General features: G+C 43.2%; 1 protein-coding gene across 4 annotated transcripts in view; it reads right to left on the bottom strand.

Moving 5' to 3' along the window:
- Window positions 1–14,622, bottom strand: part of LOC308185398 (phospholipid-transporting ATPase ID-like) — an 87,388-nt gene that overhangs the window by 4,807 nt on the left and 67,959 nt on the right. For all 4 annotated transcript variants that reach the window (XM_080573410.1, XM_080573409.1, XM_080573408.1 and 1 more), the window contains 9 exons: window positions 13,175–13,339; window positions 10,770–10,881; window positions 9,550–9,655; window positions 8,573–8,720; window positions 6,249–6,432; window positions 4,593–4,816; window positions 3,568–3,651; window positions 2,557–2,802; window positions 1,566–1,704 (listed from right to left, as the gene is read on the bottom strand). In XM_080573410.1, the coding sequence (XP_080429536.1) occupies window positions 1,566–1,704; window positions 2,557–2,802; window positions 3,568–3,651; window positions 4,593–4,816; window positions 6,249–6,432; window positions 8,573–8,720; window positions 9,550–9,655; window positions 10,770–10,881; window positions 13,175–13,339 (1,408 nt within the window). The remainder of the gene's footprint in view (window positions 1–1,565; window positions 1,705–2,556; window positions 2,803–3,567; window positions 3,652–4,592; window positions 4,817–6,248; window positions 6,433–8,572; window positions 8,721–9,549; window positions 9,656–10,769; window positions 10,882–13,174; window positions 13,340–14,622) is intronic.

Raw genomic sequence — 14,622 nt, 5'->3', positions numbered from 1 at the left:
CTGCAGAGAGGACAGCAATACCATTATCACTGTCTGAAACAGGAATGCAATGTTCAGACTCAACTGCGGCAGCTACTCAGAGAGACAAGATATCAGAATGTGTGCTTTATCACTTTACAAAGAGTCGAATCACTGCAAAAGTCCGATGTAAACATTCAAGAGACCTTCAGCAGCAGTCCAGCCCTCTCACCTTTTGCTAGGATGCCAGTGCCAAAGGAAGAATACTCTTTTTTTACTTTCCAGCAGCATTTCCTAAAGCCCATGGACTCTTCCCAGTAGCTGATGGGGTCACAGCCCTTTATGAGAGCAGTGTGCATTGCTCTGGGTGTGCACAGGCAGCGTGGCCTAAAGGCTCTGTGTGCAGAGCATCTGCCATGTGGTGGCGTGATACTGCCATGTTCTTTGAAACCAGAGTGCTGGCTTCTGGCTTCTCCAAAAACTGAAGGAACGTAGGATAGAGCAAACAGTCTGCAAAACCCTCATTACCAGGTTTAATGATGCTGTTGGCAGTAAAGTTGCTGAGTGTTTTCTTTTCACTTGGCCAAACTCTGCTGTATTACAACTCCACTGAAATTAAAGTAAACAAGTTGACTGAGTCTAGACTAGAAACAGTTTCCTTAGACACGGCTTCAGACTGAGACCTTATTAAGTAGCACTCAGCATTATGGCTAATTTGACCTCGGTAGTGCCAACAGAGCAGCAGGTAGAGATATCCCTAGCAAGTGAGTTACCAGCTGTCTTTGGAAACTGAACAGCCACTCTGCCTTCTCTCACTCAGCACTTTTGATACTAAAAGCCATCTTACAGTGGATATGACCATCTGCTTGGAAAATACATTGCAACAACTGATGCAACATTGCAACCTCAGATATTTCTAAAATGAACAAGCACCTTGATATTGCAGTAAGGATGGGCAGAACAGGTTTTGGCTTACAACTCATCCAGAAATAAAAGTATTGATTACTACACCAATCCAAGATTTTTTTATGGTATCTTTCACTTTTTGCACACGTTTAGAAACCTCATACGCAGTACTCCAAAGGGCTGGTCATCCCTCTTATTTCCTTTTTCTTGGACATTTGTCATTCAACTTGGATGAAGGCTCACTACAGCCACATGTATTTTTCTCATGTTTAAATGAATGTTGTATTTCTATGCCCTCCTGTACTATACCAACATGTCAACTTATTTACAGAAGAACACACATCCTTCTGCAAACAAAATGCTTCCAGATATCCATAAGAATTGGACATCTGGAAACACTGTAAAAGTGTAGCCGAAAATACTCCAGCCAGCTCAGCAAATTTATTTAAAGTATCAGGCCTCTGGCTATGTGTGAATGTGCATTCTTATGCGAGGAAGTGAACATGGCACATGTTCACATGGATGGATGGGATTCAAAATAAGCATTCCCATCAGCCTTTGGAAATAGCCTGGCATTTCTTGTAGGAAAGGAAATCGATATATTCTGTAGCATGTTATTGCCTTCAGAGAGGCAGTAAAACGTACTAGAAATACTTGACAGAGTTAAGCCGAGTGCAATCCAGTTTTGTCCAAGAGCTTACCAACAAAAGGAAACGAGGCTGTGAAGATCAGGTACATGCCGTCACTATACATAGTGAAGGTGATAGCAAAGTAAACAGAAAGGCTGCCCCAGATGAAGAACTGGTTCACAACTGTCCAGTACGAGGTGTCCAAGCCAATCTGAAAGAGAGCAACACAGAAGTTTTCAGTGCCTTAATTATTTAGCAGATTTATTTTGAACACCACCAGAGATCTTGTCCTTCACTTTGTACTGCTGCCCCCAAGAGTGTTATTCATTCAAGACTCAAGAAATACCAAACCACAGATCACAGGATGCTGGAAGAGCATTCCAGGCAAGAATTACTACATTTGCCCTGTTCTTGCCCTCTTCTCAAGGACTGACTGGTGACCAGTACTGGAGACAGGATACTCTCATCAATGGAGCCATGCTTATGTTCCCACCCCAAGCTGTGACCTTGCACTGAAAGTTGGCAGAAGGAGCCTACATGACCTCAGACAGCAGAAACTATTAGCTAGGGAAGTGTGATAAATCTGCTTTTGTTTTGAGAAATTTCACTCATCCTGTCAGTACCATCTGAAATTTGTACCTCCTTCCAAGTCTTACTTATTTCTTCCAGCAGGTGTAGTTCTAGCATCTGCACCATGCATGGGGTCTCACCATGATGAAGGCCCTACAAGTACATGCCTGATAGCAGACAGACACTCCTATACTTCAAACCGATCCCAAAAAATGGAATAAGTCCTTTTCTACTCCTAGCCTTAACTGTTTTGTCTGCTGTGACATGAAGCTTCCCAAGGCAAGGACTGTCTTCCTGTGACGGTGATCTTTCATAACAGACAAAGCTGCTGTTCTGTTGAACCAAGGAGAATAATCAAGTGTCAAGACTTATTTTTGCAGAAATTCAAGATGCAGCAGCAAGCACTATGCTGTCAGAATCCCAAGTGTCTCTCCAGATGCTGCCTTCATAAAATAGTAACTGATTCCTAAAAACTTCACCAAGGATGCCTTACCTGTACAGACACCACGATCAGTAAGCAAGTCTGGGCCATCAGTGCAAAGGACTGGTAGTCAGCAATGGCTTTCCCATCACTTCTCATTGTATTGTACATGGCCCCATAGGGGATAAAGAACAGAATGAGGGAACTGTAGATCCCTTGCAACATGCACTTGACAAACACTATTTTGTTAAAATAGAGGTTCTGCTGGCCAGGCACATATAGCTGAGGAAACAGCAAACTCCAACGATCATCCACATCCTGAAAGTAGAGAGGAGACGATCAGATTTGCTGGCACCCACCCGACAGACCACACAAGACCACTTAAGGCTGTCATGTCCTTGTGATGTGCATTTCCATGAGAAAAGGCTTTGCACACAATTCATTCAGTTGTGCTGACTAGCATGCTGCATCCCAAGGTCACCTGGACACATTTTCCATACTGAATTTCACCTTTCTTGTGCTGAGAAATTTGACTAGTGTAAGCATTTGAAAAATTGAAGGTACGTTTCACCTTAATCAGACTGCATGACCTGTTCTCCTAAGAGTTTTCTGGAAGCTAAGGGCTAGAAAATTCCTTTATTGCTGTATTTCTATTGAGGTAACAATATGTATGTGAAATTACTGCAGGAAGACCTCCACTAGAAAGGCTGAGCCTGGAACACCTGGCTGAGGAGATCTACAGAGTTTTGCATCATTTGTTATTCTGTGTGGTGATTAAAAAGCCACTTGTCTGGCTTCAGGAAAAGACCTGGTAAGATATGACTACTCCAGGGGAGTGTTGCAATGCCAGCTTTTATTGTAGTCAACAGCCTAACCCAAAAATGTCACCATGCACTGAAACCCTCGGGCCAGATCAGGATAATATACAGTCTCCTCCCTTATGTATCCTTTTATGTGCTCTCAGTTCTCACTGGCAATAAACTATTTGAGGGGCTATCACAATAACTAGCCAAAAAGTCAGCTGCTTTTGCTTCATGGAACCAACTCAAAGTACCCAGAGACAAGCAGTGATTAAAACAGTACCTGATCGAAGAGGCTCATTCCTAGCACCGGGAGGGAGGTGTAAACCAAATTGTAAAGCGTAATGAACCACTCATCATAGACAGTCTAAAGAGAAGATACAGAGCGTGGGGTTAGCAGAAGGCTGCCTTTTCCTTCTCTTCAAAAGAATACACAATTATAAAAGGAATCTCCCTCCTATGAGATCTTCAAAAACTGCCTGGACATGGTCCTGGACAACCTGCTGTAGGTTGTCCTGCTTGACCAGGGGGATTGGACCAGATGCCCTCCAGAGGTCCTGCCAAGCTCAGCCATTCTGGAACATCTTGACTGAAGATACTATCAAGACCCAAAGTATAAAATGACTTCAGCTCAGCAGCCCTAAACTGCTCATTACCAGAAGATGGGGGAATACACACAGGACAAATAACTTTATGCTAGTCCTGTTTGCTAAGTATCCACTACTGGCCACAGACAGGATACTGGGCCAAAGTGCCCCTTGACCTGGCCCAGTAAGGCTCTTCTTGTGTGCTCATGGAAAGGCATTCCTGCATGCCTGCATTTGCAGAAGTCACTGCTCACTTTAAAAAAGGAGCCAAAATGCCTGCACAGCAGCATCCACCTGGTGGAGCAGTGTTGGGCTGTGGGCTGCAGACAGGCAGCAGCAGGGCATCCCTGCTGGTATACACTCAGCCCCAAGACTGGTATTTTCATGTCTGTGCTTCCTCGGTACTTCTTTGTGTTGGAAATAGGTTTGTCTTGAACTGACACAAGATTTTTCTCTGCATGAGATTTGCTTTTCTTATAAGCTACTGAAGCATGCAGGTGATCTGGGGTTAAACTGATTACTTTAAATGTGATAATAAGGCAATCATGGGTCTTACACAGATCTGCACCAAACTGGTCAGGCTCTGAGTAATCTGCATCATTGTTTGATGTCTGTGGTCAGTTTGAACACATCCAAAAAGTTTTATTTCCATTTAAAGTATTTTCAGATACTTTGCTTAAAAATGCTAGACATAACCATAAGAAAACAGAAGCTAACCTACCTGTGCTGAGAAGCCAGAGAAGAATCCATACCAGAAATGCACTAACGTGAAGGCAAAATTCTTATAGAAGAAGTATTTGAGGAACTTGCACATGCGGATGTAGGACCAGCGGCCGTGGACTAAGAGCAGGCGCTGCAGGTAGCGGAACTGTGCGAACGAGAAGTCACTGGACAAGACCGCCTGCATCCCCTCCTGGCCACTGATACCAACCCCAATGTGGGCAGCTGCAACAAGAAGGTTATTGGTCATGTCAGTACAGTGAAGGTTTGGGTAATCCCACTACTTAAAAGAATTCCCCTCATTGAGACACTGTGTTAATTCCCTCCCAGCCTGCATAAAAGAAAAAAATCATATGTAAAGATATTCAAGAAAAAAATAATTGGGGGGCACTAATTTTTTCAGCCGCATTATGATTTTATCTGTGTTGATACATTTTCCATAACTGGCTTGTAGTATCTGAATGGAATGACACGCTCAATGGCAATTCATGTTTTCCAACAGCACGAATCATTGCTGCTGTTAGAAGTTAAGAGTGTTTTTTCATATTGTCATATGAATTGTATTTACATGCAAGCATATCCTTCCAACAACCTTAAAACATCATTCCAGACAAGCAAAACCTTTAAGTTGTCAAACCCCTTATAGATTTCTCAGACACAGTGGAACAAGGCAGACTGTAGCCTTTTTACATTTCTTGGGCTTTATTAGTTCAATCAAATAATTAGATAGAAAAGTCATGTCTCTTTTAATAGCAACTTGGGTTTATTAAACACGGACATAAGTTTAATGTGACAGCTAATTATACAGCTTTAACTAATGAGGACAATCTTGATGGCTGAAGGTTGGTGAGATTCAGAGTTTTCCATGGAACAGTGAGTTGATAAAATCCCAAAGTCCCAACCCTCTTGTAGTGGTAGGGTTAGTTTCTAATTATCCCGTACATTTTAACTTGCTTTTCTTATCCTTTCTTCACTGTCTGCCTGACTTATCTCCCTTGAAGCTCCCTACTTAGCCTTTTCTTTCTTAATTAAATGGCTCCAGTTAATCAATTCTTGCAAATTAACACAAGGAAGATTAGCAATAGGCCCTTCTGAATAATCTTAATTTAATTATACATAGTTAGGGGATCTCTTTCATAAAATCACTGAGGTAATGCAGCATCAAATGATGATCAGACGTGAAGGGGCCTAGGGGCCTGTGTTTTACAGCACAAGGGAGATAACTGACAAAGGGCCTCACCACATGGAAATGTTAAAAAAATCCTGGATCATTATACAGACTATTTACAAGTATGATGATTTTCTTTCCTTGCCACATGGAAATGTTAAAAAAATCCTGGATCTTTATACAGACCATTTACAGGCATGACAATTTTCTTTCTGCCTGGCAGTTAGGCCCCGTCTAAAACAAGCTTGTTCGTTCTTTTTATTACCACTGTGATGATGGCCATACAGACCTATGGGTGGGCTTGTTGCACCCCAGTGGGCTTTTGTCTATTCTGAAGGCAAAAAACAAGAAACCTGGGACATGACCTCTTGATGCCACGACAGGATCATACAGAGGCCCCTCAGAGATGCACTGCTGGTGCCAAGCCAGTTAGCAAATACGACATTGAGTCAGTTTGCTGGGGCATGCTATCGGTCAGCCATTACTCACTTTTGATCATGCTAACGTCGTTGGCACCATCTCCGATGGCCAGGGTCACCGCTTTCTTGTACTTCTTCACCAGTTCCACCACCTGGGCCTTCTGCAGCGGAGTCACCCGGCAGCAGATCACCACTTTGCACATGCAGGCGGTTCGCACCAGTTCCAGCTCCAGGTTCCCTTCCAGCGCGTAGGCCTGAGAAGAAAGGACAAAGACGGTGCCTAGCAGGTTGTGACACACTGGCAGCAGCCTGTGGCCTGGCAAAGAGGATGCAGTGGGAGGAAAATGAGAGCTGAAGTTGGTTTTGCTTTCAGCACAAGGAAGGTATGAGACACCTGAAAGTTCTTCCAGGTCAGGCTGATGCAGTAGGTGTTTTTCTCATCAAAATGCCCATTGCATCTCACTGCTGTAAGTAATCCTGATACACCTATGAGCGTGGACCTTGGAACCATCACACAACAGCACAACAGCCATTCTGGCTGAAATCCTGGCAGTACAGCAGAAGAGGGAGCACTTTATTCATGCGGCTGCTACAGGGCCTGAGCTAGCCCTGCCCATCTCCATGCCTTTGCTCATCCTTCTTGGTTTATTTTTTAAGCTCTGCCACATCTGTTATATAAATGGAACAGATTTCAATTTGGGATTACTTAAAGGAAAGAAAAACGCACACAGAGCAGCTTTAGCTCAGGTGAGCATAAGAAAGCAAAACAAAATACCAGAGCAAATGCAACTTTGCTCTGAGTGCTGACCTTTTAAATCAGTCAGCCACATTATATCTATTCAGGAAACATACAGCTAATTGGATGTCTGGTCACCCCTCCGGCTCTTCATGAGAAGGAGCAGTCTTATTTTTTTGTAGTTCTTTCAAATTGTGGCTTTTGGCTCCATTCTTTGTTTATGTCTCTTCTCAGTAGACATTCATGGAAGGAATCTACACAACTTTCTCTTCCTCAGAGCCATCACAGCAGGCCCACTGCCCTTTCAGTGTAAGGCAGACCATCTTTTGGCCTGATGTCTTTTTTTCTTAAAGCCAAAAGCTATGAGTCACCAGTGCCTCTGCTTCCCTCCCATTAGTGGTGGGCAGGGAACAAGAGACCTTTCTCAACTTGGTTTTAGGGCACATGCCAGTCACTGCAGCTAGGGACACAGCATCCTGACTGCACGGCACCAGCAAAATATCACCACATAGAAACCGTATTAATGATATGGCATGCAGATCAACTAGCTGTACGATGATGCCATTGCAGACGCTGCTGTGCTCTGCTCTTTCTCTCTGTTTCAGCAAGACCACGTGTACACAGTTCCAGTATTCTCTAGGCTCAGAAACTTAATGCTCTGTTTTCCCCCATGTTTTCCAGATCATACATGATCTTACAGGTTTTTTTGTACTCTCTCTAGCTGGCCTACATTTTTCTCAAAATAAAGGGCCCAAGTAATTTGAATTATTTCAGCTAAGATTTTACTGATGCCAAATGGAGCAGGAGGATTTCTTCACAAGTCTTACAAGTCTTAGGATCATACATACATACATTTCTCTGTGTTCAGTTGGTTATGTTAAATTGGAGGACAATGCATTTGTTCTCTCTGGAACTACATTTTCCATTTTTTCAAAGTATTTCTCCAATATTTCATAATTGTTTTCAAATCTAATTTTAAACTCTTTCTCACCCCTGCAGTTCCTCCCAGCCTGGTGTTATCTACAGATTTAAGAAGCTTGCTGTCTTTGTAGGCAGTTAATTAAAACACTAAATATTGAATAGATGTGAGATTGCCCCCTGTAGACACCACTTAGCTGTTGTTTCAGATCCACAGTAGACCCTTATGAGCCATACTGCCAAACAGTCTTGCATTTGTCACATAAAAATTTCATCTGGGCCATATTACTTCAGTTTGCTTGGAACAACATCATGGGACAGAGCATCAAACAATTTATTAGTCAAGTTATATGATGTACACTCTATCTGTTATCAGATATATTTAGTAGAATATGTTCTTGGCATACTCAAAATCCATGTTTGATGTTATCTTCTTGGGGCATTCACAGAGTGTCTGATTATTCTTCCAGTACATTTCTGGAAAGGATAATCTTTATTGCTTCTGTTCACTGAACATCAGGACTAGCTTTTCCCTGTTCCAGTCTTCTGAAACCTTGCCCATCATCTTTGATGTCTCAGATAACAACTAGAGCTAACCTTCAAGTGGAGTGTGGGTGGGAGGGAGGGGGGAGCAGCCCTCTCTGGCTAAATTTTTAAAGCATTTTCAGACTTCCAACATATTCTAACATATTAAGTTTCTAAGAAAACTCAGTCCCATCATGACTCTGAACCTTCCTTACCAGGCTGTGACCGTTGATGACCAGACCATACACCCCATTTGCTTGCTCATCAGGTAGGAGCTTTGTTTTTTTGGAAGATTTTTCAAACTGAATGTTGATTTCATCGCTGTCCAGAAAGGAGTCTGGCTTCATCTTTTTCCTTGCATTCCTAAAAAAATAATAAAAGTATCCAGATAATAATTAAAATCTTGTAAAAATGTATGCTTTACTAAATCAACTTTATAAAAATAGAAATTTTTTGCATCCCTTTGTTAAATTAGTTCCATTTTCCCTGTATCCCCCACAACATGAATGGTTTAGCTGCAGCTGTTTGTGCATATCAGCCACATGCTTCTGAAACTCTAACAAGTGTTTGCTAAACTTGTGCTGCCACAGGTCAAACAACTCATCAGAATGTCACAAAGGACAGTATCCCAAAGGGATCCCGATTTTCCATGCATGTTGTCAGACAACCACCTCCTTCAACAGAAAAGGACTGAAAAACTTCCCATTTTTCCACCTATACCTAAGAACTTGTGTCTTCTGAGGAGGCTATGGAAGAAATCAGGTTCCCAGATAATGCTAGAAAAGGAACATATCCAGGCAAAGAATTGTAACGTGGATGAACAGTAGAGCAACAGCATAGGTCAAGCCTGGATCCAAAGGTTTTGTGGATCAAGATCATTTGTCCATTGCCAATTGACATTGCCTGCCTGAGTCTGCTGTCTTATTCATTTATATAGATTTGGCCTCTTGGAACAAGAAGTTTCGGAGTTTATCTTCACAGGAGATTTCTACACTATGTTTAGCTGCTAGGTCTTTGACCAAGTCGGTCAGCCCTTATCTAGAGTCCCTGAAATGAGCTATACAACGTAAACATACAATAAATAAACAAATAAATAAAATAAAATAAAATAAAATAATTTAAAATAACACAACATACTGCCCCATTCCACTGTAAGTGCAGAGTAATGAAGCTGTATATTTCAGCCATTTACCTGAGTTCATTAAGTACATCATCAGATGTGCTGCCTTCAATAACAAAAACATCTGCCATGTCATCATTCAGCAAGTTGCAGGAGTAACCAATATTCATTGCCGTCTCTGAGAAAGATAAACCAGGAAGATGACACATCTTAGTACCCCAAATCCACCAACAGTCTCTGCGGACTTTTTACACCCATGACAAGAGCTCACATTCTCACTCAAAAGGGCTTGCAGTCTTTCAGAGCCAACATTTTAAGACAGCCAGACAAGTCACCCTGATGGACGTAGCAGCAAATCTCCCCTAATCAGGCTTCACAAGGCCACAGAAAAAAATAATTCTACTAAAATAAAAAAGCTCAAAAGACCCTTCAGTCTGCATACTTGGAGCTACCAAGATGTTTCATGTTGATTCCAAAAAAAAAATTTCAGGATACTTAGCTTTCCTTCCCCTCCCCTCCCCCAAAAAATCCTCAAACCATAGCTCTGAAGAAGAATATCAAGACATTTTGTTTAGAATATTCTGGGGGGGGGGGGGGGGGGGGAAGAGGGGGGAAGTATTTTGGTATTTTATAAGCAAAACTATTTCATTCTGAACATGAAATAATGAGACACTTCATTTTTCTCAAAAGTTGTCTGCTTGTTTTTTGGATGAAATGATTTACAATTACTTTTGGTCTCCTGGAAGCACCATTGTTTCAGGAAGGTTGCTATTTCTGAAAGAAAAAAAACTATCACTGGATTCTATTCACAGTTCTTACCAACTTAATGCCTTTTCCAGAAGCTTATGTTTTCTCCATTTCCATTCTGGAATATGAATGCCAGGACCACATTGAAACAGATATAAGATCAACATTAGCCCTAAAGTTCCTGGAAACTGGGGCCAAATTTTTTCAAGCCTTCTTCACCAGGACGGTTGACTGTACTAAAGTGACGTCTTTTCACAGCATAAGACAGAGACTACAGGATCCTCATTGTCACCTCTCCAATGGCAAAGGATGCTATTGTCATACTGCTTCCAGCCTCAGGACAGGAATTAGGAACAGGCACCAGCTACAGTTATCTGGTCTAATTCCAGTTAGCTGGAGTTTTGTCTAGCTGGCAATGAAGCAAAGCCCTGTAAGTTTATCATCTGTGCAGTTTTTCAAAGGAGAGACAATGAGAACACAGGTCCTAGCAGAATCATCCCACCAGTGAAAGAGAAGGGAAACATCCAGAACCGTAGCCCCTTTACCTTGCTTGTCTCCAGTGAGAACCCATATCTTAATGTGGGCTTTGGCAAGAGTCTCGATTGTCTGCGGGACCCCATCTTGTAACTTGTCCTCAATTGCTGTGGCACCTAGCAGCTTAACAGAAAACAACAAGGAACTGCTAAGTATTTCCATTGTGAGTAAAGGAGAATGAATTAGACCTCTAAGTAGTTACTCAAGCAAGCACAAATGAAATCCAGGAATAAGGTTGCATTGACTTTCATTATTCCTCAGGAAATTTGCTGTACGGAGTAGAGCCCTGATCCTGCAAATGTTTTATTTTGTAATCCCCCACACTCAGCTGGATCATGAACATGCCTGAAATTAATTGCCACATGTTTGCACACCTACAAGTCCACGTTCTTCCACATGTCACCTTCACAGCAGATGGAGATTTAACACAGGGATGAAGACAGATGGGGATTCCTGTCCCCAAACCTCCATATGCATCCTCTAACATGGAGCTTGCTCCCAGCCATATACTGCAACTGGCTGCATTTTCTCGAGCCCACAATACACCCATACCCACCCCTACTCCACATCACCACACAACACTAAACCACAGGCTGCTCAGGACACAAACCTTTGTAATTTCAAAGTTACTGCTTTCTCTGCATTTTGGAGATACTTGGTGGCTTTAACCTGTTGTCAAAGACACATGAAGGTTTCACTGCTAGGTCAGGTTTAGGCAGCATCTGCTACTACGTACCTCCTGCTGTTGGGAGACTAAATTCAAGGGCTGGCTTTAAGAACAAGATCCATTTTGGTTTCCTGGAATGTTCATCATCCTCAGCTATGAGTGTTATTAATGCACAAAACAACTCTAAGTAAATTTTCCATAGGCTTTTGAAAACTGTACGATCCATGTTTTGCAGCAGTAGTCCTTGGTCCTCCTAGTGAGAGCTTAAATGCTTGTAAGTATACTAGGCCACCTCCTGGAGTACCTGCTCATCCTTGGCAGCCCGAGTCTGACTTAGAAGCCCAGAGATGAACACTGATGTCAGATGTACCCAGGAACACAGACTAAGAGCTTGCATTCCCACAACTATTGTCCTTAATTTTTAGGTTGATCAACGCTAAATAGTATTTTTACTACTATTCCCTGAATATAACCATGTTCCCTCCCTATTCCCCCTTGCTGTCCTTATATCCTTACTCACTCTAAGGACCCTTGGCAGGGGTCTACTACACACAGGGACTTCTACTCTTGACATCAACCAGACTGTGATCCTTGGCAGCCTTCTATGCCTACACAAGACTCCTGTGCTGACTCTGGCCCTTGCATCCATTCTCTGTCACAAGCCGGGGACTCCTACACCCACTCTCTGTCCTTCCCTGCAGCACCTTCTGGAAGTAAAATCATTCCCATACAGGGTGCAGAGAAGGGTCTGGTGTAAACTGTGTTTCCTTCCAAACCATGCTTCTTCCTCCTGTAAGCCAGTGACCTTGTCTCCACTCAGGCCATGAGCTTCATAACCCTTACGTGTAAAGCAGCTGTCTCCGTGACCTCCATGTCTTTCCTGCTTTGGACATGACCCACACAGCGTTTGCACGATGTAATCTCTGGACTGCAGGACTAGCATTTCCCACTGTTGAGACCGGGAGGGCAGCTCCATGGACTATGCAACTTCCAGAGGTCAGCTGCTTCTAGGCTCACACATAGTTCTTCCCAGGCCCTGCTGGCATCCTGAGCATACAGCTAATGGAAGGAGCAACAGTGCAGCTCCCCAGCTTTCCAAGATCTCAGGAAAGCATTGCTGTGAGTGCAAAAGCTGAATTGCTTCCTCTCAGATCCCACACATCCTTTTCATTCATTATTCATGGCTGTAAAACACAGGCAAACCCCAGGGCTGTAACACTCATGGAGAAAAGAATGACTTGCAGATCACAAGTTTAGCTCTATTTCAGAGTGACACAAACATCTTCATGGACATCATCCCCCCATCCTGCCCAGGGCTGCAAGAACAAAAACGATGCTCTCTGAAATGGAGGGGGACCTGGGGATTATTCACTGCCTGCCATTTCAAAGGGAGGAAAATAAATAGATCAGCCATTTGCACACACAAAGGATGGCTATGAAATATTTGTGTCCCTGTCATCTCCCTTAAGCTCTGCTGTGTCACTTCATCATGAGAAAGCTACTCTGACACCCACGTGAGTTAAAATAACACCATTCCCAGGCGCTGGTGGCTGACACCCCAGTTACTGGCTCCTCACGGGGGTGCCAGCGAAAGCCCAGCACTGCCATATTTCAAACCGCTCCCGTCACACAACCCACCAAGCTGTTTGCAGCACAGTGTTTACTGAAGTCACACTGAGCTGTTTGTTCACAAAGCACTATCCTGGCTGCCTCCCTCAGAGCTTGGCCCAGATTCTGTGAAATACCAACCATTAGATCTTTTTCGATCTCTTCATATATCTCAGACAATTTATCTTCCCGTCCTTCCAAGGCAGTGCTCGCTTCATGGTGACGCCCGATCCAGTCCTGAAAGTATTCTTCGTCCAAGTTTTTATAGGCCACGACCAGTGTCCTCAAACCTTCCCCAGCAAATTCCTGCGAGACAGTGGTGAGGCAGTATAAGTCAAAGGAGAACAGACTCCTTGCTCTGGTTTTCAAAAGACTCTCTGAAAGCAGACAGCTATTTGTGAAAACTTGTTACCTAATGTCTGCAGAGGAAAGGTGAAAAAAAACACACCTTAGACCACAAACCTCAGGGCACTTTTAAAATACTAGTTCCAGGTCACTTTTACTTCCTTACAAAGAACAAATTCAAAAGGCCTCTCTTACATTCTGGGTCTAAAACTTTACATCAATCAGTCAGTTGTTTGCCAGGTTCACATTTCTCAACATGAGGTTCAGAATAGTAAGACCTAAATAAAACACACCGAACTCTGCCTTGAGTTTCAGAGCTGCACTCAACTTGCTGAGGGGCTGACCTAAATGCTCAGGATGAGCACAATCACTCATGACATCTCTCCAAGTCCTTGTAAGTGTGCTTTCTGTAGATGTGCAACTGACAGTACATTTCTCAGTGTTTGACAGTACAATTCTGTGTTTGGTGGAATAACTGAGACCGCTCTCTGCAAACTGAGGCTTCCCCCCATAATAGGACATCCACTTTCTTTCTCCTTTGGGATTCCAAAAGAACAGATCTGAAGTAAAGGTGCATCAGGGACAGGCCACATCCACAGCTCATCTCCCTATGCTCTGACCTCTTCTTCACTCAAAATGTTCTCCAGCTCCCCCAGGCAGTGAGCAGGGATGTTTGTACTATTGCTCAACCTCCCTGGCAAATCTTTCTGTTATCTCATGCTCTGCTCCGTACCAGCAGGAGCTGGCAACAAAAGAGGGAGTAAATGTTGGCCAGGACATCCACCTCTCACCACATTTTACTCTACACCAACAATATAGACAGCCACGAGGTTTGAGTGCATTTTCCATGCTGCCCAGGCAATAAGCCCATATATGATCTAGAGGAAGGGAAGGGAAGTGAGACTCTCATAGAATCACAGAATGGTTTGCGTTGGAAAGGGCCTTAAAGACCATCCAGTTCCAACCCTCTGCCATGGGCAGGGACACCTCCTACCAGGTCAGGTTGTTCAAAGTCCCATCCAACCTGGCCTTGAACACTTCCAGGGATGGGGATTCCACAACTATGCCCCAGCCTTGCTCAGTCTCTTCTGACTGAGGCCTCTCAGACCACAGTCACTGCAGATTTGGATTGTATCAAGGAGGTAAAAAGCTCTGGGGCCCTTTTACTGATAACTTGAATTATTCCAATCAAGGCATGCCTGAATATGCTGGGCACTTGCTTTGTACAATAACAGCAGAATTGG

The sequence above is a fragment of the Anser brachyrhynchus genome (assembly GCF_964034855.1).
Source record: "Anser brachyrhynchus genome assembly, chromosome: Z".
In the NCBI taxonomy this organism is placed as follows: Eukaryota; Metazoa; Chordata; class Aves; order Anseriformes; family Anatidae; genus Anser; species Anser brachyrhynchus.
This window is presented reverse-complemented; position numbering and strand designations above follow the sequence as displayed.